The 25,454-nt window shown below is 39.4% G+C and overlaps 1 protein-coding gene across 2 annotated transcripts in view; it reads left to right on the plus strand.

Moving 5' to 3' along the window:
• kdm1a (lysine (K)-specific demethylase 1a) overlaps positions 1–25,454 on the plus strand; it is a 69,640-nt gene that overhangs the window by 36,838 nt on the left and 7,348 nt on the right. The window contains exons 11-20 of one of the 2 annotated variants that reach the window (XM_041212716.1): positions 439–581; positions 1,073–1,163; positions 7,403–7,537; positions 8,708–8,781; positions 9,408–9,519; positions 10,711–10,843; positions 13,679–13,866; positions 14,174–14,288; positions 16,834–16,961; positions 19,972–20,374. In XM_041212716.1, the coding sequence (XP_041068650.1) occupies positions 439–581; positions 1,073–1,163; positions 7,403–7,537; positions 8,708–8,781; positions 9,408–9,519; positions 10,711–10,843; positions 13,679–13,866; positions 14,174–14,288; positions 16,834–16,961; positions 19,972–20,115 (1,263 nt within the window). In that variant the 3' untranslated portion in view covers positions 20,116–20,374. Of the gene's footprint in view, positions 1–438; positions 582–1,072; positions 1,164–7,402; positions 7,538–8,707; positions 8,782–9,407; positions 9,520–10,710; positions 10,844–13,678; positions 13,867–14,173; positions 14,289–16,833; positions 16,962–19,971; positions 20,375–23,934; positions 24,082–25,454 lie in introns of those variants that run through there. The other variant, XM_041212715.1, reaches the window with a different exon arrangement.

A 25,454-nucleotide genomic window follows, 5' to 3' on the forward strand; every position in this document is an offset into this window, starting at 1 on the left:
GGTTGCATACAAGTTGGTTCCTTTTAAATTGCCACAGGTGTTGGGCCAAGCAAAATAAAAGGGTTAAAGGGACCGTGCACTTCAAAGAAAAAAAGAATGTATATTGGTAGGGGCTATTTATTGTTTCACCTTCAGCATTCCTTGATCACCATGCACTTAGGCCTGTGAGGATATTCTTTTGATGCTTCGGGGACTTCAAAATGAGACGAGTCTTTGCTTGGGTTGGGCTTATTTCTGAAAGCTTGGATCTCTCCTAAAAGATATTACACTTGTAGCCTTTTTTTTGGTGTGTAACCCCCATAGGCACAAAGCACTGCTAAACCCTAATCCAACTAGAGATGTTGGTGTTATGGATGTGGCTGTTGTGTATTCTTGCATAAGTAAATTATTCTATCTTTGCTGTTTTAGGTAACATCAATATTTCTACTTGTTTTTCAGGTTCCCAAAGAAAAAGATGAGATGGTAGAGCAGGAATTCAATCGTTTGCTGGAGGCCACATCTTACCTCAGTCATCAGTTGGACTTCAACTATCTGAACAACAAGCCTGTATCATTAGGACAGGCATTAGAAGTTGTCATACAGTAAGTATTTGATCTTTTAATATATTTAACACTGTGGCATGCATTACTGCATTAAGTCATCCAGCCAGTCTAAACAACAAACATCCACAATCATTTCTTGTCAACTGTATTTTCAAGTCATCGCCAATTATTGGTTTCTTCAGCAAGCAATGTTTCTCATTCATAATGTGCATCTTATTTTGTTGGCATGCTCTTGGTCCAAGGAAACGATGGGTTTAAAAATGTCTAGTCTTTCAGAACCTGCCTCTCACCTCAAGTATTCTTCAATGATTGTACGGCAGGTGAGGTAGTGAGGTCAGCATAATGAGTATCAAAGGAAATATTCGTACAGCGTCTTTCACTACCTCTGGATATCCCAAATTGGTTTATAGCCAATGAAGTAATTTTGAACTATGCCATTGTGTAATTATTAAGATAATGTAAATATAATGTAACAGCAATAACCCCCAAAGCATTGATTGTATTAAAACACTGATTTGAAACCTTGTCAGGCTGCAAGAGAAACACGTGAAGGATGAACAGATTGAACACTGGAAGAAGATAGTGAAAACACAAGAGGATTTGAAAGAGTTGCTTAATAAGGTACCTTGAACTTGTTTTAAACTTTATCTAGAAACTAGAAATACGAAAAAGAAATTGCCTTTAGTTGGACCTTTTAACATTAAATCCCATTTTTCAGAAAGTTCCCAGTACTCATTAAACAGTGGGTGGTTTTAGTCTTGTCCTGTATTTTGATTTTGTCCAAAGTTCAAATGCTCTAGATGAAAATGTTGCACTGTCTCAAATTCACTACTTTTACATTGCCACACTACACCCAAATACTTTATACATTTCTGCAAAAGGGCAATTGATAGGAGTAGGAATAGACCTTTCAGCCCGTCGAGCCTGTTCTGCCATTCAGTATGATCGTGGCTGATTATCCACTTCAATGCCCTTTTCCCACACAATCCCCTGATTCCTTTGTCATTGGCGTTTAGAAATCTGTAAATCTCTGTTTTAAACATGCTCAATGGCTGAGCTTCCTCAGCCTTCTGGGGTAGAGAATTCCAAGGATTCATAACCTTCGAGTAAAAAAAAGTTTCTCCACATCTCGGTCCTAAGTGGCTTCCCCCTTATTTTGAAATTGTGTCCCTGGGTTCTGGGCTCCCCAACCAGGGCAAACATCTAACCTGCATCTACTCTGTTTAAGCATTTTGTAGGTTTCAATGAGACCCCCTCTCATTCTTCGAAACTCTAGAGAATACAGGCCCAGTTTCCTCAATCTCTCTTCATAGCACAGTCCCACCATGCTAGGAACAAGCCTGGTGAACCTTCATTGCACTCCCTCTATGGGAACAATATTCTACCTAAGGTAACAGGCCAAAACTGCACACACTACTCCAAGTGCAGTCTAACCAAGGTTCTATACAATGAAGCAAGTCAATACCATTAGCCTTCCTAACTGCTTGCTGCACCTGCATGTTAGCTTTAAGTGACTTATAAATGAGGACAACCACATTCCTCTGTAAATCTACACGTTCTAATCTCATCATTTAAGAAATACTCTGTACATCTGTTTCTCATCACATTTTTCTACATTATATTCCATCTGCCATGTTTTTGCCCTCTCACTAAGTCTGTCCAAATCCCCTTGAAGTAATAGCGTTATACATCACTGAAACAGGCCCTTCGGCCCATCATGCCTCTGCTGGCCATCAAGCACCTATCTATTCTAATCTCATTTTCCAGCACTTAGCCTGGAGCCCTGTATGCTATGGCATTTCACGTGCTCATCTAAATGCTTATTAAATGTTGATAGTTCCTGCCTCTACTACCCCCTCAGACAGTGTTCCAGATTCCAATCACCCTCTGGGTGAAAAACATTTTCCTCAAATCCCCTCTAAACCTCCTCTCTTATCTTAAATCTTTGCCCCTGGTTATTGACACCTCCGCTATGCCCCTCATAATTTTGTATACTTCAGACTGGTTCCCCCGTCAGCCTTCTCTGCTCTAAGGAAAACAACCCTAGCCATCCAGTCTCTCTTCATAGCTAAGCTTTGCATCTTCCTCACAACACACATTCCCATCCAGCTCTGTGTCATCTGCGAACTTGGAAATATTATATTTGGTCCCCACAAACAAATCATTGATATATATTGTGAACAGCGGTACCCCACTAGTCTCAGCCTGCCAATGCAAGAATGACCTGTTTGTTCCTACTCTTTGTTTTCTGCCTGTTAACTAGTCCTTAATCCATGCCAGTGTATTACCTGCTATCCCATGTGCTTTAATTTTGCTAACCAACCTCCTGTGGGAGACTTTATCAAAAGCCTTCTGAAAATCCAAATATACCATGTCCACTGACTCCCCTTTATTAATTCTGCTAGGATATCCTCAAAAAACTTAAACAGATTCGTCAAACATGATTTCCACTTCATTAATCCCCCTTTATAAATCTATGTTGGCTATGCCCAGTCTGATCACTATTATCCAAGTGTCCATTTATCACATCCTTTATAATAGATTCTAGCATTTTCCCTGCTACTGATGTAAGGCTGACAGGTCTGTAGTTCCCTGTTTTTTTTCTCCCTCCCTTAAATAGTGGGGTGACATCAGCTACCATCCAATCTGCGGGAACCATTCCAGAATGTATAGAATTTCGGAAGATGATCACCAATGCATCCACTATCTCCATAGCTATTTCTTTCAACACTCTGGAATGTAGAATATCAAGTCCTAGGGCCTTATCAACCTTCAGTCCCATTAATTTCTCCAATACAACCTTCTTACTAATACTAATTTCCTTCAATTCCTCAATCTTCCTCATTGAAGACAGACACAAAGTAACCATTTAGCTTCTCTGCCATCTCTCTATTCCCCATTATAAATTCTCCTGACTCTGCCTGTAATGGACCCACATTTGTCTTAGCCAAACATTTCCTTTTTACACACTTTTAGAAGCTTTCATAGTCCACTTTGTTTTTTGTTAGTTTACATTCATATTCTATTCTCCCTTTCTTTATCAGTTTCTTGGTTCTCCTTTGCTGTATTCTAAAATCCTCCTAGCCCTCAGTTCTGCTATTATTTCTGGCAACTTTATAAGCCTTTTCTTTTAATCTTATACAATCCTTAACTTCCTTTGTTAGCCACAGTTGACTGAGTTTCCTTTTTGGGTTTTTGTGCCTTGAAGGAATTTATAGTTGCTGTAAACTATGTAATAATTAGCTAAAGACTATCCATTGCCTATGTACTATTTTGTGTATTTTCCCAATTAACCTCAGCTAATTTGCCCCTCATACCTTCATAATTTATTTTGTTTAAATTTACACCCTGGCTTCAGTCTGAATTACCTCATTTTCAAACATAACATAAAATTCTATCATAGTATGGTCACTCATCCCTAAAGATTCTTTGACAACGAATTATTAATTAGCCCTTTCTCGTTACATAATACTGAATCTAAAATAGTCTGCTCTCTGGCCATTTCCTCAACATACCGCCTTAGAAATCCATCCCTAACGTACTCTAGAAACACTCACTCCAGCGCATTATCGTCAATGGGTTTACCAGTTTATACGCAGAATGAAGCCACCCATGATTACTGTATTATCCATGCTACATGCTTCTCTAATCTCCTGATTAATACCATGGCCCACACTACCACTACTATTTGGTGACCTATAAACAACTCCTACCTAATGTTTCTTGCCCCTTGCTGTTTTGTAGCTCTACCCAAACAGATTCCACATTTTGTTCTTCCGATCTGAGATCCTCCCTTACTAATGCACTGATCCCATCCCTCGTATCAGCGCAACACCACCGCCTTTTCCTTTTCCCCTGGCCTTCCTAAATGTTGAATATCTTTGAATATTCAGTTCCCAGCCTTGGTCACCCTGTAGCCATGTTTCCGTAATGGCAATTAGATCATACCCATTTAACTCTCTTTGTGCCTTTAACTCATCTACCTTGTTGCGAATGCTGCATGCATTCAGTTAGAGTGCCCCTACCTTTGTCTTTTTGACATTATTCCACAGTCTAAGCCTAGATAATGCTCACCTTTGTTTCGCCTGCCTTCTAATTTCACTTGCTACTTTTCTACTTCCCGTTACCAGCTTTTCTTCCTTCCAATTTGAGCTGCCCCATAGGTTCTCATCCCCCTGACAAGCTAGTTTAAACCCTCCCCAACAGCACTAGCAAATCTTCCTGCAAGGACTTTAATCCCAGTCCTGTTGAGGTATATCTGTCCATCTTGTACAGATACCACCTGCCCTAGAACCGGTTCCAGTGCCTCAGAAACATGATACTTTCCCTCCTAAACCAGTTTTCTAGCCCTGTGTTCAATCGCTCAAACCTGCTATTCCTATGCTCACGAGCATGTGGCATTGGGAGTAATCCTGAGATTACTGTTCTTGAGATCCTGCTTTTTAATTTCCTTCCTAACTCCCTTAAATCTGCTTTCAGGACTTCATCCCTCTTCCTTTTTATGTCGTTGGTACCAATGTGGATCCTGACCTCTGGATGTTCACCCTCCCCCCCCCAAAGGATGTCCTGCAGCTGCTCCTTGACATCGTTTGACCCTGGCAACATGCCATCTGGAGCCACATTTACGACTGCAGAAACACCTGTCTGAACCCCTGACTATTGACTCCCCTATCACTATTGCTTTTCCACTCTCCTCCTGTGCAGCTGAGCCACCAATGTTGCCACGGACTTGGCTCTGGCTGCACTCCCCTGAGGAACCATTGCCTTCACCGGTATCCAAAATGGAAAACTGATTAACACGCAAGATAGACTCAAGGGACTCCTGCATTACCTGCCTGCTTCTCTTTGACTGCCTGGTAGTCATATCCCCTCTCTGCCTGCAGGCTCCTAACCTGTGGTGTGACCACTTCCTTAAACATGCTATCCGCATAAATTTTTCAGTTGATCTGTTTTGAACAGTCTTACATGGAGTATAATATATGACGAATGATTGACTAGTTATAAGACCTTCAAATGAAAACACACAGTACGTACTGTACCCGAAATCCATTCAACTGCTGCCTGCAGTTCCTTTTGAAGAGGATTTGTTTGTAAGTCGTTAGCTGTTCCTGCGGAAGATTTGAGGAATTCTCTGCTCTTTTAAACTTAAACTGCAGAAAGAATAAAGACTTGCATTTATATAGCATAGCATGCTTCACTGCCTCAGATTGTCCAAAGGCACTTCACAGCCAATTAAGTACTTTCAAAATGTAATCACTGTTGGGTTGTAGGAAACATGGCAGCCAATTTGCACAAAACAAAGCCCCACAAGCAGCAACAACCTAGAAACAAGATGACCTGTCCTGGGCGGTGTTGGTTGAGGGATAAATATTGTCCAGAATGGCGAGGTGCATTCCCCCTCTTTTCTTCAAAATCGTGCCAAGGGATTATTTTACTTCTGTTTGAGAGAGCTCTTGGGGTCTCGAATATCACATCCAAAAGTGGAACCATCAGCAGTGCATCACTTCATCAAAACTGCTCTGGCTTGTTGGTCCGGATTATGTGCTCAAGTCTCTGGAGTGCAACTTGGACCCTCAACATTTAGACTTGGGTGAGAGTCCTACTAACTGAACCACAGCAAACATCTGTATTGCTTGGCCTTGATCTAAAGTTCCTTCCCACGTCCGATGTGTAATCTCTCTCATTAAGAAAATATTATTTATTCTTGTGAATGCACCATCTGTAATTGCAGCGTTTCTTTAAATGTGCATCTTCATTGCATAAGTGTTCTGTGCCAAATGTGGAAATTTAAGTATTCTAATAACACTCACATTTACAGAGAAATCAATCCTGGTCTTTGAAAGATCTCTTTGTGATTGAATTTTATGTAGGGCTGCAGTACCATCTTCTACCCTGTGATGGTGCTGCTGATAGTTATTAGTATTGCAGACCTGATATTCTGGTTGTAAATTACTGCAGTGTAAATGCTTGGTCTTATATTTTGCACATAAATTTTAGAGACTGGGTCAAGTTGTTTGTGAATTGTAGTCTGTAATGGAACATGTATTGAAATATATTGTTCAGAAAATCTGTTGCATGTTGTGTAATGCTGGAGACTGTTCTTTGATTATCTTTGAACTGCAGAGGACAGCAACACTTCGCATCGCATATACTAGCAGTAATTGCAGCTGTTTGACTAAGTCAACATTTGAAGAGCAACACAACCTTGTTAAAAGTGATTGACTTTCTCTCACCATCCTTTGTAAACCCTTTTTCAGGGATATGTGAAATATAAATGAAAAAATGAAATGGGAATTCACAGCAGGTTCTATTTTAACATCTGTAAAGAGAAAAGGCTAATGCTTGGAATGCAGTCCTTTTTTCCAGAGTAGGTTGTTCTGAATGAGGGTCTACATCAGATATTCCAGATATATCAGAAATGTGCTGATACATTTTCTGCTTCTATTTCAGATTTCTGGAATGTTTTGCCATTGTAAAGTTATTTTATAGTTGTCCAGGCTTGAGATAACTGGGTAAAGCTATCCTGCTTCAGGATCTTTAGCACATTTGCTATGTGAAAAGCAATTTAATATACATATATTTGAGTTTTTGCAACATCACGAAATGCATAATTCTGTCTTCTCTGTGGAGGAGAAAGTGTGAAGAAAGGAATTGCAATTTCTATAATATTGCCCTGAAATGTTAATTCTGTTTCTGTCTCCACAAACACTACTGACCTGCTGAGTATTTACAGCATGTTTTTTTTTGTTTTTATCATAGATTAAAGGTTGTTTTGACAATCACATTTACAAGGATTTCACACAGGGTTATCTTACGATCACCAGTGTCTTTTGTATATTTTTATTTTTTTTTTTACTCAGATGGTATCGCTGAAAGAAAAAATAAAAGAGCTACACCAGCAGTATAAGGAAGCCTCCGAAGTGAAGCCCCCTCGTGACATCACCGCAGAATTTCTGGTGAAAAGTAAATTGAGAGACCTAACTGCATTATGCAAGGTGAGTTTTCTTTTTTGTGTGGGGATTTCTATTTTTATTTCCCTTGTATGAATTTTGTGGTGGTGGGGGGTGGGGGGGTTTGTTCCTTTTTTATTTTCACCCTGTCTCTTGAAGGCAATAAAGCCTGGAATTTGGCATGGATGTGGAGCGGATGTGTAATGATCTGATTTTGAATGTTACTCCCATTTTAAAAAAAAATTATTTTTGTCACTGCATGCTGTTTAGAAAGCTGTCTAAAAATAATAATGGCTTCTGGTGGCACAGGTATAGTTCTGTACTGTGTTAATAAATACTTGCTGGTGGCTGTTTGCATATTTTCTGCTCGTCCACACCCATAGAAGAATGCCCAGCCAATCTTGTATGCTGTGATTCAGAGTTTGTAAAGTGGTTGTAATTATTTAAATAATTGTTCTTAACTTCAAATACTGTAAATTTGTTTTTGCTATGTTGGTAATGGAAATATAGTAATATAACATGAAGCTTAGAAAAACTATTCATATCGTTATTGAAATGCATTCACTGGAAGCTTAGAAACATGAAATCTATGTTTTGAGCCTGAAGTAGCTTTTTTTCATTGTGAATGAACTAGCCAGGATACTACCAGTTAATCAAACAAAAAGAAGAATGTTTCGGCCACACATCAGAACTGAGATGTTTGTCCTGTAAATTAACATTCTTGGCTAGTTTGTCCCACCACCCCCCCCCACAATTTGTCATGAAGAGTCATAAGAGTCATTCACTGAGACCGGGGAGCAGCAAGAGAAGTGGAACGGAATGGCATTGGGTGATGGGTATAATTCAAACCCAGTCCATAAATATTTAAATACAGAACAAGCTACTCCTCAGTTTGGGAGAGATCACAGGAGTGCTGACATGGAAAATGAAGAAGCTACTGTTAGTGGACTAAAGATTGATTTTAATGATTGGGTTAAGACCAGCTTTTGGGACAGAGCTTTATGCTATTGTAGCCAATAGAATCTTGACTGAAATGATTCAATCTTCTATCATTTGGGATTCTGAACTGTCAAAAGGACTCTCATCCCATCGGCCTGGGCTGGATTCCAACCCAGTTCTAGAGGTGAAGAGACAGAATTTTATTATACCATTCAATAGCATTAATTTTTTTAATGAGATCATCACTTGATAAATTCATTTGATTTAAATTTACAGGAGTATGATGAGCTTGCAGAAGCTCAAGTGAAGCTTGAGGAGAAGCTCCAGGAATTAGAAGCAAACCCACCCAGGTATTTCCATTCATGGATAGATTTTACTAGTTTAAAATTAAATGCTAGTAGCTTACCAGCACAATGTTGATTGTTAGTCAGATTGTTTCACAATGTGACCCGGCATAAGTGACAAGTTTTAATTACTGTGAAGCAGTTGGGATGTTGTATTTTGTGCACAGCTGTGAACATTGCACGATCTACCTTTTAGAGGATGAGTATGAAGTTGCATTTTTTCTAAACACTAAAGTGCTGACGGTCTAGTGCAGTGGTTCCCAAACTTTTTCATCTGCAGACCACTTAGGCGGGGTAAAAAAAAACACTGCAGACCATCTACTGGTCCTACCCCAACTGCTTTCATTTGCCAGTGCAAAAAAAAAAGCTCATCAGAATTAATGAGGACTTATGGAAACTATAAATGTTTTGCTGCCTTTTGTGGCATTAAGGGTTCTGGCCTGCTCTCTTGTATGGTCTTAGCCGTGGCTTTGTGCATCAGTGACTTGCATTTTACACCTTGCTGTGGACCACTTGGAGGACCCTCATGGCCCACACTTGGAGAACCTCTGTTCCGGTGTACTTGTAATACTTTGGGAAACATGAAAAGAAAGTGTTGAGTTATTTTTGAAGTATGTTTTTACATGTTTTAGTGACGTTTACCTGTCATCAAGGGACCGACAGATCCTGGATTGGCATTTTGCCAACTTGGAATTTGCTAATGCGACACCTCTCTCCACACTTTCATTGAAGCATTGGGACCAGGTGAATAGATATTTAATATACAGTGTACATTAGGCATTAACCATGACTAATGTGGCTGATGTATGAATCTGTTTTATTTCCGGATTATGATATGTGTATACATGTGTGATGTATGTACAGTGTGTGTGCTATATAATCTTTATCCATTACATATCGAACCACTTGGAACTTCCCAAAGTCAGATGACTAAGCTGGCCTGAAGTCACTGGCTACCTTGGAATTAATTGAAGACCCCCGGAAGTACATGGCTGCTCAGTGTCTGCGCTGTCGCTGAACGGTTTATAACTTCTAGGACACTGGAAAAACTCTTTGAATTATGTTTGAGATATTTGGCAATCTCCTGAGCAGGCAGATTAAATAGAAATGATCCACTCAGCCCAACCAGTTTATGTTGATGTTTGTTTTCCATATGACCAGTGTTTCTAACCCCATATCCCACTATTTCCCTTTTCTTTACCCGCCTACAAAACCCAACCTTAAGTGTTGACCATGGTCTCTGCTTCAATTATGAACTCCGGAAGTGTATTCCACAGCCTCACCTTCTGTGTTTTTACATAAAAGAAAACAGATTCCATTTCTTTTTTGTCTTCAATGTCTTGTTAAAAATCTTGCATCATTGTTCCCTTTTCCTTGACTCCTCATCCAAGAAGAACCATATGTTTATCTACTCTGTCTTAACCCTTCAGAATTTTGAACACCTCTATCAAATCACTACAGAATCTGTTCTAACAAAAACAGTCCTATTTTTTTCAAGTCTTTCTATGTAGTTGTTAATCTATAGTACCGCGTGCCAATTTCTCTCTCCACCTAGTCTCAGCTAACTCACTCCTCCTCTATCTCAACTTTCACTTGTCTATATTTTCCAACAAAACATGATAAATTAGTTGTCACTGTAACTGCTTTGACCTGATTATTCTTCTGTAGTGTGCCTAGGGACGTTTTCTATATTTAAGGCATTATATAAGTGCAAGTTGTTGCTTTCTATTTAGGATATGTATACTAGCGTGCTCTTTGTTACTACTGTATAATTACATGTAAAAATTTTGAATGGTTGATGAAAAGGAGCAATTGGAGGCTTGAAATTTTAATGTGCTGTTCCTTGTGGATTAACTGAAGTAAATAAAATTAAATGTTACAGCTCTTATGCTCATTAAATCTTATGCTATCATTTCCTATTTATTTTCTCCTTAGGACGATGACTTTGAATTCACAGGAAGTCACTTAACAGTACGGAATGGTTATTCTTGTGTTCCTGTGGCACTTGCAGAAGGTCTTGACATTAAATTGAATACAGCTGTTCGACAAGTCCGCTATACTGCCTCAGGTCAGCTAGTGCGAATTCTGCGTCAGTTAATTTGTGATAAATTCTAGTGTTGAAAACATTAACATCCTGTGGTTTTATCATGATACTTTTAAAGCTGGTAAAGTCAATGAGGCAGAAACTATATTGATTTCTTTCAAGTGAAGCAGCGCTTCATTTGCCCTTCCCTCAATTTGGTCTACTGCGTTCGCTGCTCCCAATGCGGTCTCCTCTACATTGGAGAGACCAAACGCAGACTGGGTGACCGCTTTGCGGAACACCTTCGGTCTGTCCGCAAGCATGACCCAGACCTTCCTGTCACTTGCCATTTCAACACTCCACCCTGCTCTCATGCCCACATGTCTGTCCTTGGCCTGCTGCAATGTTCCAGTGAAGATGAGGAACAGCACCTCATCTTCCGATTAGGCACTTTACAGTCTTCTGGACTTAACATTGAGTTCAACAACTTCAGATCATGAGCTCTCTCCTCCATCCTCACCCCTTTTGGATCCCCTTTTCCCCAAATATTTATTTTTCAATTATTATATATACATTTCTCCCCACCTATTTCTATTATTTTTAAAATTTATTTCCATTCATTGTTTTATCCCCACCTTTCAGCCTATTTTGATCCTTGCCCCCCACACTGTCCCCTCCCCTCACCACACCCCACTAGGGCCATCTGTCAATTGGTCATTCTGCTTTCTACTCATAATGTCCCTTATCCAATATCACCACTATCAACACCCCTTCGACCTTTTGTTTATGACATCTTTTGCAATCTTTCCTTTGCCTCCACCTATCACAGGCCTTCTGTCCAGCTTCACCTGACCTGTTCCCCTTAAACAGCTTACATTTCACCACATTTCTACTTCTCTTTAGTTCTAAACAAGAGTCATCTGGACTCAACGTTAACTGTTTCTCTCCACAGATGCTGTCAGACCTGCTGAGTTTTTCCAGCAACTTTTGTTTTTGTGCAATATTGATTAAGTTGTGTTTCACATTATAATTCAACTTAATTTCAGGGGTTGTTCTTATATTTATTTGCTTATTGTGGGTAGATAGTACACAACTTGAGATGCAAAATATTTAGATCCTGAATTGTTGGGATGAGATGAAGTAAGCTTGAAGGATGCTTGACTGGATCATAAACATGGATCATAAACATGGGCATAGACCCTTTGCGTCAAATCGCCCATTCCTGTGCTGTAAATACTATGTAATCCTCATGGCGAACCTAGTTTATGCCATTAAAAGAAGAAAAAAGACATTGTAAAGCTTCCTCCACTGGCAGGTAAAATACTCTAGAAATGCCCTATATGACTGCTTTTTAATTGTTCCTGATAATTTGGAAAGCCTAAAAACGGACATGTAACCTTCATAAAGGAAGCAGTCTTAGTTAATGTGTTGCAGGATTAGCAATGAGTACTCACTAGAAGTAAAATGCCGTACCACTAATCCTGAGCCTGTGTGACTTAAGAATAGATGATATGATAGGCCTTGTACTTCAGGCTACAAATTAAGAATCAGGCTTATTATTAAATTAAACAGGGACAAGACTAAATAGAGCAGGTTTTAACAGATAGTGTAATCTAGTCAAAACAATGAAGATTTGGAATCTTTAGAAATTTTCTGTAGTAATTTAAATAATTTGTGTCCTTAATGAAATGCTTTCATTAGAAAGCTCAATTCTTAAGTTTTCTCTGCCTTTTCAGCAGTGCAAAATGGGAGCTGAGAGTCAATGTCACTGGATCCAGTTATATATCTCCCTTGCCCTTAATTTGAAATGTAAACTTGTACAAAGGAGAATTGAAAGGGTATCTTTCAGAATTTAAGCTGCCAATCACTAATGTGTTCCAAAAAAGGTGCACAGTCTGCCTGCCAGGCTTCTCTGATAATGTTCATACCCATGAAATTTTTCGTAATACCTGGCTGTTCATTATGAATAGCACAGGTGAAGTGGTGCACCTAGAAAAATAACTTAACCTACCTTTTGAAGTGGCATTGCATGAGACACTACGCTGCTTTCAGCAAGCAATAACCCAATCTTGAAGTGCCAAGCTGGCCAGCTATCAGACATTCATAAGTAAATCATGAAAATACATTGTTTTTTTTACCATTTGAAGCAAGACAGATTTCTAAATCAGCATGGCCCAATCAGCCTTTCCAGTTGTCAGCAGGTCTAACTTCTGACAAAATAAAATTTTAAACTTGTGCAACATTTTTTTTTATGACATTGGAAACACTTCTTTAAACAATTGTGCTTGAGAAAAGTAACTTCTCATATTTCTGCACCTTTTTCAAACTGGAGAGCCAAACAGTGGATAGCAGACTTGATGTCTCCTACATGTTGATCAGTCAGTTTAGGAAGAGAAGTCACTAAACCTAGATTTGAAATTCTAGTCTCCGAATTGAAAGCGGTAATCCCGTAACATTGTTAACTTAGTTTCTTGGAATTTCAATCTTGCCTTAAAATGTTATTTAAAAAAAACAAAAATCCTATTTTAGTTTACTTGTAAGTTTGTAATTTACAATAACTCCATTCTTGGGCTAGGGCCCCAAAGTAAATTATTAATCGAAAGCTAATGGAAGCCCTGCTGCGAACTGAAGTAAAATAAACTTTCTTGACAAGAACAGGGAATATTGCACCTTCTGTGCCTATAACGTGTGGCGAGATGTTTTGCAGTTGACTGCGTGCAGAAAGAAAATTATAATATTGATTTTAGAAGATTTATTCCACTTCTGACTGCAATCATGATTAACTTGAGCAGAGTTAATTTTTTATTAATCTTTCTGGTTTTGTTGCTCCCTGTGTTCTTTACGGTTATTTATTGCTACGATTGTACAAATATTTTTCAGGATGTGAAGTCATTGCTCAGAATACTCGTTCAAACAGCCAGACATTCATTTACAAGTGTGATGCAGTTTTATGCACTCTCCCGCTGGGTGTGTTGAAACAGCAGCCACCAGCCGTTCAGTTTGTACCTCCCCTTCCTGAGTGGAAAACTTCTGCCATTCAGCGTATGGGCTTTGGAAATCTCAACAAGGTAAGACAGTGCTAAGCTTGGTCCTCTGGAATTGTGAGACCAGTCCTTGTAAAAACATTAATCGAATAATCAAAAATGTGAGAAGGGAAAATTTTTTAGAAATGTCTGTATAAAGTGCTGGTGTTACTGCTTGGTTATCTTTTTTTGATTTATTTTGGCTCACTGCAATTTTCCATGGAAATACATCAGTGAATCCTATTACTCTGAATGTGGTAGTTGGGTAACTGCTGATGTACCTTAATTGATTGAAACATGTTGAGAATAAATAATCTAACATCTGTTAATGCTCTCTTTCTATACCCTACAGGTTGTATTATGTTTTGATCGTGTATTCTGGGACCCTAGTGTAAATCTCTTTGGTCATGTTGGAAGCACTACTGCCAGTAGGGGAGAATTATTCCTTTTTTGGAATCTTTATAAAGGTATTTGTGTATCAGAAATGGCTTATTATGTACTAAAGAAATCACACTTTCTGTGACAAGGAAGAAAGAATAATGAAATGTGATATAACTTAAGCAGCACTAATTATAACTTAAGCAGCACTAATTTATTTTCTGATTATGAAGAAGATAGTTCTTGCCTTTTAAATCTATTTATGTTCAACTCTGTCAAATCATTAGACTTATTTTACACTTGAACAATTGTAATCTTTATAATCTCATCATTTAATTATGCAAGCCTTAAACTGCAGTCATTTTACAGACCATAGGCACTTATGAATCTGTCAAAAATGTAATTTGGTTAAGTTGCATTATGCACACATTTTTTGAGTTAGCCTAGTTTTGTGCCTGAGAGTCCAAATGGAATTTTGCTGTCTAAATTAAACATAAAGTATGGCAAAATCTGACATTTATGGCTCAGTCTTCAAGTTTTCATGCCCAGCAGACCTGCAACTTATTTAAAGAATTGCTGGAATGTTCACCCCCATGGCATTTCATCCACTAGCAAAATCTATTTTAAGCATCATTGTGAATAAATATTTTTAAGAGATCAAGTTCGTGCAGCTCCATGTCAGATGCATGTTGTTTGAAAGTGTGGTCCAAAATGGTGCTGTTGCCCTTGGTGGCAGAGGTGGAGTCAGTAAAAGTGTTCTCAACTATGTGAGATCAAATTACATAACTTTTATGTATCTAATTACATGGAACCTCTCTTATAAGTACCTTCCTGACTATTGCTTGGAAATTTTGCTCGACAAGGTTGTGGTCTACATGTTGGCCTGTTGCACAGCCAGCAAACGCCAATCTCCTGTTTAAATTAAATCGATCCCCAAACCTAAGGAAGATTAAATTGAAGCTATAATAGATGTATTGCAAGTGGCTTCATTACTGCACCTAGGGTTTGCTGTATTTGCTGTCAAACCAGAGTTTTGGATTACAGATTATTGGTTGATTTCCATTGGCTACAGGAATGGCCTCTGCAACAAGTTAAATAATAATTACTGTATGGCATTTAGCTCGTTTTAAGTAGCCTAGGCAAGTCCCGGAGTCTTTTACATTTTTTGTATAAACATCTTGTATTGTTAAGCGCTCTCCAAGAGGAACATTGTACATCCTTTCAGCTTTACCTGCTGCAGAACTTAATCCAACTTTTGGTAATTTAATTTGTTTTATTTTCATTGAGAACCACAAAATGATTTGAATCTCAAAAGCAAACCTGCCAAATGTCCGGTTAAGCTCAGTAAAAGCAGATGTTTTGCTAATTTTTCTTCCCCTCAGACTTGAAAGAATCTTCTGTGTGGTCTGATGTGAAGTATTAAAAGCAAAATAAATGATTATTTTTGTACTTATGGTTTTTGCACTTAACATATAAACGTACCCATATGCACAGTAAAAATGAAAGGAATCATGGTTTTAGCAAATTTTAGTCGTCTTTAGTCAATTGGACACCAGAAGCTAAATCCAGGAGTGAGCCAGAAAAATCTAACCATTGCTTCCTTTGCTAATGCTTAATTTGAAATAATTGTGGATCCTTTAATCCCTTTCTTGACCATAATTATCCTTAAATTTTTTTAATACTTTGCCGTAATTTTAATTCTATTTAACGATCCCGGTTTATGATAAGTTTTAACATTTTCTTTGATCAAAAGTAACTTATGCTAGGTCATAACTTCACAATAACTCCTTTTTTTGATGGGGATTGGGGGGGGTGGGGTTGCGCCGGTGGAGGAACAATTAATGTAAAACTTCAAACGTAACCCCACAGAGAATGGGATCCATGCTCAAATTTACTCATAAAGGCTATGTTCTGCCGATCAAGATAAGACACGCCTGCTCTTTGTAATCACATTTTTCTTCCTCCATACCCTCCCAGTAATTACTCTATGATGTGTTTGTCGCAGTACCTAATTTTGCTTGATCTGAGCTTTAATTTAGACTGTAGCAATTATTAAGCAGCTGCACCCTTGAGTTTCTACTTTGATACAGTGCAGTGATCATTTCAATCATTAAATTTCTGTCCAATGCTATTTAAATGATGTGTGGTTCACTACTTAAGGGCTCTGAATATCCATCTAGGTGCTACATTTTATAAATGGTTTTGTAATTCAAGTTCAGTATATTGTGCTGTGGCAGAGCTTCAGTTAATGAAAAAAAAAGCTTGCAAGTGTTATACAGATGTAGCTACAGTTCAACAGCAACAAGAGTTTTGTTTCTCAATGTGACACATTGTCTGGGCTTATTTACAATCTTAAGTCAACACTGTTTGGAATAAAATGTACTTTTTTAATGTTCTAAATTTTTAGACACATTTGGACCCATCTTTTGCTTTCTGGCTCCATTATGCCCTCTTTGATTCCCTTTTCCTGGAAATGTATATTATTCATAAGACTCAAGTTTCTAAATATTTGGACACCTTTTAAATCCATGTATGTTGCGGTTGCTCTGTAGTTGCACTAATTATGGAACTTGCTTTGAGTAATCATGGGCATGTGGTTGCAATTCCTTTCATTATTAATTTGTCCATTATCAGCCCCAATCCTTTTGGCTCTCGTGGCTGGAGAGGCTGCTGGAATCATGGAAAACATTAGTGATGATGTCATTGTCGGTCGCTGTCTAGCCATCCTAAAAGGAATATTTGGCAGCAGTGCAGTACCACAGGTATGAGGATGCTAACATTGCTTGATGTGTTTTTTTTTTTGTAATCTGTGTGTATCTTGAAGGAAAGTAGTGGCGGGCTGAAAAAATGGAAAGGAGGGAGAGAAGATTAGTGCTTTGAAACCTTAAAGAACATTAACTTGACTGTTTTTAAACATAACTTAAGGCCTTATTTATATTGCAGTATAAACCTTTTGATGATTTATTAATTCTGGCGGTAACTTCCGAAGAAATATATGAAAGCTAATTATCGTAGTAGGATTAAGCAAACGAGCAGGGCTGATAATTCTAGTTGAAACTGTTTAAAAACCCTTTAGCTATAACCTGTTTCCTAATAATGCCAGCATATGGCACCCTAGGATACTTAATTAAAAGCTGGTTGCTGTACTTTTTTTTTATTCATTCACAAGATGTGGGCTTCACTGACTGGGCCAGCATTTATTGCCCATCCCTAATTGCCCTTGAGAAGGTGGTGGTGAGCTGCCTTCTTGAACCGCTGCAGTCCATGAGGTGTAGGTACACCCACAGTGCTGTTAGGGAGTTCCAGGACTTTGACCCAGCGACAGTGAAGGAACGGCAATATATTTCCAAGTCAGGATTGTGAGTGACTTGGAGGGGAACTTCCAGGTGGCGGTGTTCCCATGTATCTGCTGCCCTTGTCCTTTTAGATAGTAGTGGTCGTAGGTTTGGAAGGTGCTGTTGAAGGAGCTTGGTGAATTCCTGCAGTGCATCTTGTAGATGGTACACACTGCTGCCACTGTGCATTGGTGGTGGAGGGAGTGAATGTTTTTGGATATGGTGCCAATCAGTGGACTGTTTTGTCCTGCACGGTGTCCAGTTTATTGAGTGTTGAGAGCTGCACTCATTCAAGAAAATGGGGAGTAATCCATCACATTCCTGACTTGTGCCTTGTAGATGGTTGCCAGGCTTTGGGAGTCAGGAGGTGAGTTACTCGTCACACGATTCTTAGCCTCTGATCTTGGTCTTGTAGCCACAGTATTTACATGGCTAGCCTAGTTCAGTTTCTGGTCAATGGTAACCCCCAGGATGTTGATAGTGGGAGATTCAGTGATGGTAATGCCTTTGAACATCAAGAAGCGATGGTTAGATTCTCTCTTGTTGGAGATGGTCATTGCCTGACACTTGTGTGGCATGAATGTTACTTGCCACTTGTCAGCCCAAGCCTGAATATTGTCCAGATCTTGCTGCATTTGGACATGGACTGCTTCAGTATCTGAGGAGTCGCGAATGGTGCTGAATATTGCGCAATTATCAGCGAACATCCCCACTTCTGACCTTATGATGGAAGGAAGGTCATTGATGAAGCAGCTGAAGATGATTGGGCCTAGGACACTACCCTGAGGAACTCCTGCAGTGATATCGTGGAGCTGAAATGACTGACCTCCAACAACCACCTACCTTTGTGCTAGGTATGACTCCAACCAGCAGAGAGTTTTCCTACTAATTCCTATTGACTCCAGTTTTGCTAAGGCTCCTTGATGCCACACTTGGTCAAATGTGGCCTTGATGTCAAGGGTTGTCACTCTTTCCTCAGCCCTTGAGTTTAGCTCTTTTATCCATGTTTGGATTAAGACTGTAATGAGGTCAGGAGCTGAGTGGCACTGGGGGAACCCATACTGGGTGCCAGTGAGCAGGTTATTGCTAAGCAAGTGCCGCTTGATAGCACTGTTGAGGACCCCTTCCAATACATTACTGATGACGGAGAGTAGACTGATGGGGCGGTAATTGGCCGGGTTGGATTTGTCCTGCTTTTTGTTTACAGGACATACCTGGGCAATTTTCCACATAGCCGATTTTCCACGTAGCCAGGTAGATGTCAGTGTTGTAGCTGTACTAGAACAGCTTGGCTGGGGGAGCAGTAAGTTCTGGAGTACAAGTCTTCAGTACTATTGTCGGAATGTAGCCTTTGTACTATACAGTGCCTTCAGCTGTTTCTTGATATCACGTGGAGTGAATCGAATTGGCTGAAGACTGGCATCTGTTATGCAGGGGACCTCAGGAGGAGGTCGAAATGGATCATCCACTCGGCACTTCTGGCTGAAGATTGTAGTCGTCACGCTGTTGCTATGTAGGTGTTGGCACTAGTGAGGGAGCTAACACCAGATGTTAGTAAGGAGGACTTTGCAGGGTCGACAGGACTGAGATTGCTGTTGTTGTTTCTGGTGCCTAGGTCGATTCCGGGTGGTCCATCCGGTTTCTTCATGGTTTGATACAACTGAGTGGCTTGCTAGGCCATTTCAGAGGGCATTCACTAGGCATTTCAGTCACATGTCGGCCAGACCAGGTAATTTCCTTTCCTAAAGGGCATTACTGAACCAGATAGATTTTTACAGCAATCAATAATGGTCATCATTAGACTTCTAATTTTTGTTTAATTCAAATGCCACCACCTGCCATTGCGGGATTCGAACCAGGGTCTCTGGATTGCTAGTCCAGTGACAGTACCACTATGTCATCGCCTCCCTTGCATAGTCTGCCTTGCATAATCTAATACATGATAACTAGCACAAAGTCCTGTGTTTCTGCACTAACAACACAAAGTGGAATTCAAAAGCAAACAATGATGAACATGTTACTTCAAGTCTGAGCTTTTGCTTCGTGTCAATCATTCAGCCAAGCATTCAGTTTCTTTGTTGACAGTAGCTACATCACTACTGGAAGGAAGAACAAATGCATGGATAATTTATGATGCATGGATAAAGTGTCCAAGCTTTATCAAACTACTCAAGGCTATAGGGCAAGCCAAAATAAAGCAAAATGCTTTGAGTAAAAGCATTTCATTTTGGCACTACTCCACTGAAGATGAATTGATTATGGCTGGAGGAACAGATTGGAAAATATTCGTGAAGTTTAAGCATCTACCTCGGGGCCTAGATCACTGGTGAGTGTGCATAAATTTATAAATAGTTCTATGTACTGCTGTTACATCCACTTCTGTAAATCTTTTAAAATGCCATCTGTATATCTTTTCACGGTTTTTTTTTGTCATCAGGTCCACTGCTGTCTTTCATCGTACAAGTTATTATCATTTTGGACAAGACTGAAAATATATCAAACAGCGAGGAATTCATTCGCAAGGAGAAGTTGTCTCCACCCATGGAAAAACACAGAGCAGATGTTGATAATATATATATAATATAATAAATATAGGTGCAGAGGAGATTCACCAGGATGTTGCCTGGGCTGGAGCGTTTCAGCTATGAGTAGAGATTGGATAGGCTGGGGCTGTTTTCCTTGGAGCAGAGAAGGGTGATGGGCGGACCTAATTGAGGTGGACAAAATTATGAGGGGCATAGATATGGTAAATAGGAAGAAACTTCTCCCTTTAGTGGAGGGGCCAGTAATCAGGGGGCATAGATTTAAGGCAAGGGGCAGGAGGCTTAGAGGGGATTTGAGGGAAAAAAACTTTCTTCCAGAGGGTGGGAAGTATCTGGAACTCTGCCTGAAAGGGTGGTAGAGGTGGGAGCCCTGACAACATTTAAGATGTATTTAGATGAACATTTGAAATGTCATAGCATACAAGGCTATGGGCCAAGTGCTGGAAAATGGGATTAGAGTAGATCAGGGCTTGATGACCGGCATGGACACGATGGGCCGAAGGGCCTCTTTCTGTGCTGTAAACATTGACACACGTACCCATTTGGGAACGGCATTTCAAAGTATGCTAACTGGTGACATAAAGATCCGTCGCCTGTTAGATATTCCAGTGTCTCTGTAAGGACATCCTCAAAGTTCAGCGACTTATTCTTCACCACCAATGTAGGAATTTCTAGACTGAAAATGCTTCTGCGGTGTACAGGGTAAAATTCTGCCTTTAGGTTGGCTCTCTCTCCCCTCTCCCCACTCCCAGGGTACCACCCACTGGAGCATTATTGACAAGGTGGGTCCCGCAAGCTCTGTAGCCAGTTTTTCTTAAATCGCAAAAGTGCCACATTCCCTCAAGAGCATCCTCTACTGTTAAAGCAGAGTTATTACAGGTACTCTTATTAGCATTGCTTTTGTTTCACAATCATGATGGTAGACAGTAGACATTGCACTGACGCGCATTTTGACGTTATATACATTTGATGTATTGTAATGACAATGCCCTGGATTAGGGGCTAATTAATGTGTTTACTATAATTAACCATATTTTATGTCTCTCTTTTCAAGTCACAGGAAGAGACTTTTATTCTCACTGTGTCTACGATGTTGTCTATATCTACTTGCAAATATTTAAAATGCTCCTACACAGATTGGAGACCTGCACTTTGGTGGCTGCTCACCCCACTGAGTGGAACTGCAATCATTGCTTTTAAATCTGATCTAGCACCTTGTTCTTTCTGCCGCTGCCCCATCCCACCACATCTCAGCAATATTATTTAGGTGCCCTGTCTGATACAAATTGCGAAAAGTACAATCCTATTCACACTAATATTTTCACTATGCATATGCAACCTTCCCTCTAATCTTTTCTTGGAGTGCACTTGTGATTTATTTACATGTGCGGCTCCTTTACATTATTTTGCACAGTTGCACGTGCACAGTAACTAACACAACCAGCCTGTGCGGAGGACAGCTTACAGGGAACATTGTGTATGTGTCGCATCTTTGTACCTTTCAGAATATATTCCTTTTAATGTGAGGGAGGGAACATAACACACATTTGAAACATGTTTGCAGTCCTCTGTTCTGATACATGATGGCTCCCTGTGTGCCAGTACAACAGGAGTAGCTGTTTCCATTGCTATGGTTGTGCATGGTAAAACAAATTGATTGTCAATGTCCTGACCAACATTAATTCAGCCTTTGACAGGAAATTTGGGTAAATCAACCATTTATTATTTGGTAATCACTGGTTAAACCTGCTTAAAAGTTAGCCACACCCTAGTAATTAGCTTAATTGTTGCTGTTAATCCATGTATGTTAAAATTTTACTGCCCTTGAAGCCCATGTGACAAGAATATGGTCCAACATTATCAATGAGTGTAAGCACTTCTGAACCAAGTTATTCATTATCTCCTTGGTATGGGATGTCACAATTAGTGCCATTGCTATTATGCGTTCGCATGTATGCGCAATTTTTGAAACAATATGTATTGCTCCTGGCTGTTGAGATTTAAATCAACCAATATTAGAACATTTTTTTCTGTGAATGGTCGTCATCTTCTCAAAATTTATTGCGTGTAAGTAGGGCTGTATGTTTTTCAAGGAGTGCAGTTTTTTCTGCCAAGTTCCACAAGTTCAGGATGACTGTTTATAATTCATAGAAATACACTATGTAGACTGTAGAGCACTGAGTAGGTCCCTCAACTTCATGAAGGTTCAGTGATGCTAAAAAAAAAGCATTCTGTGCAAAATGTACACCTATGCATATAACATGGAATTGGATTGCAGATTAGGTTGACAATAATGTGTATAACATGCAAAAACAGAATTCAGTTGATAAAGACATATCTCTATAGTGTATTAAAACTTTTGCATATACTACATCCTGCAAATTTTGCATTGATTTCCTGTTTTTGATTTCCATCACTGTTTATTTTTTAAAAATCTGCCATCAGTACTGCACAATTAAGAGTCAGACTAGATTTTGTGTTCAATTCTGTGGAAAGAGGCTTGAATCCGTAACCTTTTTGACTCTTGAGGTGAGAGTGCTACAAACTGAGACATGGCTGATGTAGTGCAATTCTAGCGTGGGACCTTGTTTTCCTGACACCACCTTTAATACCAGTGTTGTTACATCCACGGACCTTCAGCATCCATTGCTGATAGCTATCTTCCCCAGTGCCCCTAGGCTACAACATCTCCGTCCTCTTACCTCCTGCTGTGCGTACGGATCCCAGGAATTGCCTGGTCAGTTAATCTCCCCTGTTCCACCACCCCTAGTGCAAATACAACCCTGGTTCTTTCTCTACAATACTTCCATTCTCTAGAATAATGCAAGTAGAGCATTTTTCTCCCCCATCCTGACATTTTCAGGCACGTAGCTGAGTGTTGAAGCAATGCATAAAACTTCTCTGCATTTTAACGCTGTGCATGAAAAGCACATCACCGGGACTTTGAATAGTGTGTAAAGCATGTCATTCTTAAATTGTTATTTTAAGTATTTAAAAATGTTATGCTTAATTCAGAATATTGTCATAATGGCACCATTTATTGATAACATTTATTAGTGTTACTTCTAAAGCTTTCAATTAAACTTAAGTATGAGACTTCTTGGCTGATTTTTTTTTTCCCTGCTCTCTGAATGACTCAGTGAAATTCACCCTCTACAGTTCCAAATACCACAAATAGAATTTATCCATGGTTGTCATTTGTAGCATGTGTCAACGTTGTCCTCTGATTCGTGTAACCAGATCAACCTGATGAATTGCCTGATTTAATGAGGACAGCCCGTAATATGTGAGCCTTCAATTGCCCTGTGCATTTGTCAACCTTAATAACTGAGATGTGCAACAACGAACATTTGCTATGCTACACTTAGTCTGTTTTAGCCTGTTTTATAATTAAACAAACTTTGAGCAAGCATGTGGAAAAATTCTCTATCTTTTGCGTCCCTCGATGGTGGGGTATTGGTGGGGTTGACATCAATATTACACGGAAGGCAAGGTTGAGCCTTAAATATATGAAGCTGCTATTCTAATGGCACAGACCGGTCCATAAGGGGAAAAAAACCTTCGAAAATATATAAGACGCTGAAGTCCCAAAGAAATAAAACTTTTCTTTCCCAGTACATATTTATTGTATTGGCAAGAAATTCACTTCTCTTTTGCCCCTCCCCTCTTTCGCCCCCTCCCCTTTCACTGCATTGCATGATCAGTAGAACTTTTGAAGATTGGATTTCTGAAGAATGCTTCAATTACTGTACTTGAGGAATGGCCATAAGACACAACCAGTGAATGAGCCTTAGCTCTGAAGTAGAAAGGTGGTTTGTTACCTTTTCAATTAAATACTTTTTTTTTAATCCTTGCAGCCTAAGGAAACTGTTGTCACTCGCTGGCGTGCCGACCCATGGGCACGTGGTTCCTACTCCTATGTGGCTGCTGGCTCATCTGGTAATGACTATGATCTAATGGCACAACCAGTGACCCCAGGCCCCAGCATCCCTGGAGCTCCTCAGGTAAAAATCTAATTAGACTTTGGCAGTATTACAGTGAAATAATTAGCTTGAGAGGAGATGGGTTTTTTGATTACTAGAGATATTCAATTATTGTTCATAATATTGTAGACTTTGTGAAGTATCAGAATCAGAGACGTGAACTTGATCCATCACTAATGCGATATCTCAATGTCAATAGAATTTCAGTAAAGATTATTGGAAGGAGGGGTGAAATTATCTTTCTTTTTTTCCATGGAAGGCTTCCAGTGGTCCAGTTATAAAATCTCCATCCACAATTAAGACATAGCTAGAGAAGGACTGTTTGTCACTATTGACAATGAAACACAATGGGAACTATGAGTTAAAACTATTGCATAGGGAGTGTATGCTCGATAATAAAATACAATTTTGTAACGTACTGATAATGCAGGAAGTTTGCAATACTGGATATGTTTCCTGATGATAATATGACAGTGCAAGTAGGATTTGGTGGTCTAACTCGGAAATCTACCTTTAAGAACTTGTAGATGAAATGCAGAACTTTAAGGCAGATAATTCAGTTCATTGCAATAAATGGAAAATTTATTTCTGTTGAAGTGTGTGACTTCAATCAGTTGCAATAGTGTTTTTCAGTTTGTGACGAGATCCAATTTGTATTCAGCACTTGAATCCATGGAAAGCAAAAAGGTCAGTTTGCCTAATGGAAGTGTGAGCATAGTTTGTTGCAGAAGCTATGAAAAGCTGTGTGACCTGCTTATTTGACTTTGACAAGAGGGAGGATAGTGAGGAACTGAGTGGTTATGAAAGGGATGAGGCAAATTGAAAAGAAAACAACTAAGAGATTAAAATGTGTTTTGCCAAGCGTTTACAGCTGAAGTCACACGTAAGCTGTACATGCTGCCCAGTTTGTGGAAGGCACTAACATCGAGCTCTACGGTTATTTCATAAAGAATATTCAGTTAGCAGACAATCCTTGAAGGATATGTTGTGCATGCTTAATCTATATCATAGAGTACAGAAGGGGCATTTGACCCGCTGTGAGTTTGAAAGACCTATTCAGTAGCCCCATTCCGCCTACAATTTCCCCATAGCTCTGCAGGTTTTTGAAAATTGCTAATGAACCTGCTTCCACCACCCTTTCAGGCAGTGCATTCTATATCACTATTGGCTTGTTGCCTAAAAATAAGCGTTTTTGTTATGTATACATCTATGGGCCCTAATGCATTTTACACTGTCTTATCAACTTGCCCTTCCACCTTAACACGTGTGTACATAAACCCAGAAGTGCCTGTTTAAAATTATGCTAACCCGTTTAAAATTGTGCCAGTTAGCTTATATTGCCTCTCTTCATTATCCCTTTTGAATTTCATCACTTCACACTTCTCTGCATTAAA

Source organism: Carcharodon carcharias, chromosome 19 (genome assembly GCF_017639515.1).
Source record: "Carcharodon carcharias isolate sCarCar2 chromosome 19, sCarCar2.pri, whole genome shotgun sequence".
Taxonomy (NCBI): Eukaryota; Metazoa; Chordata; class Chondrichthyes; order Lamniformes; family Lamnidae; genus Carcharodon; species Carcharodon carcharias.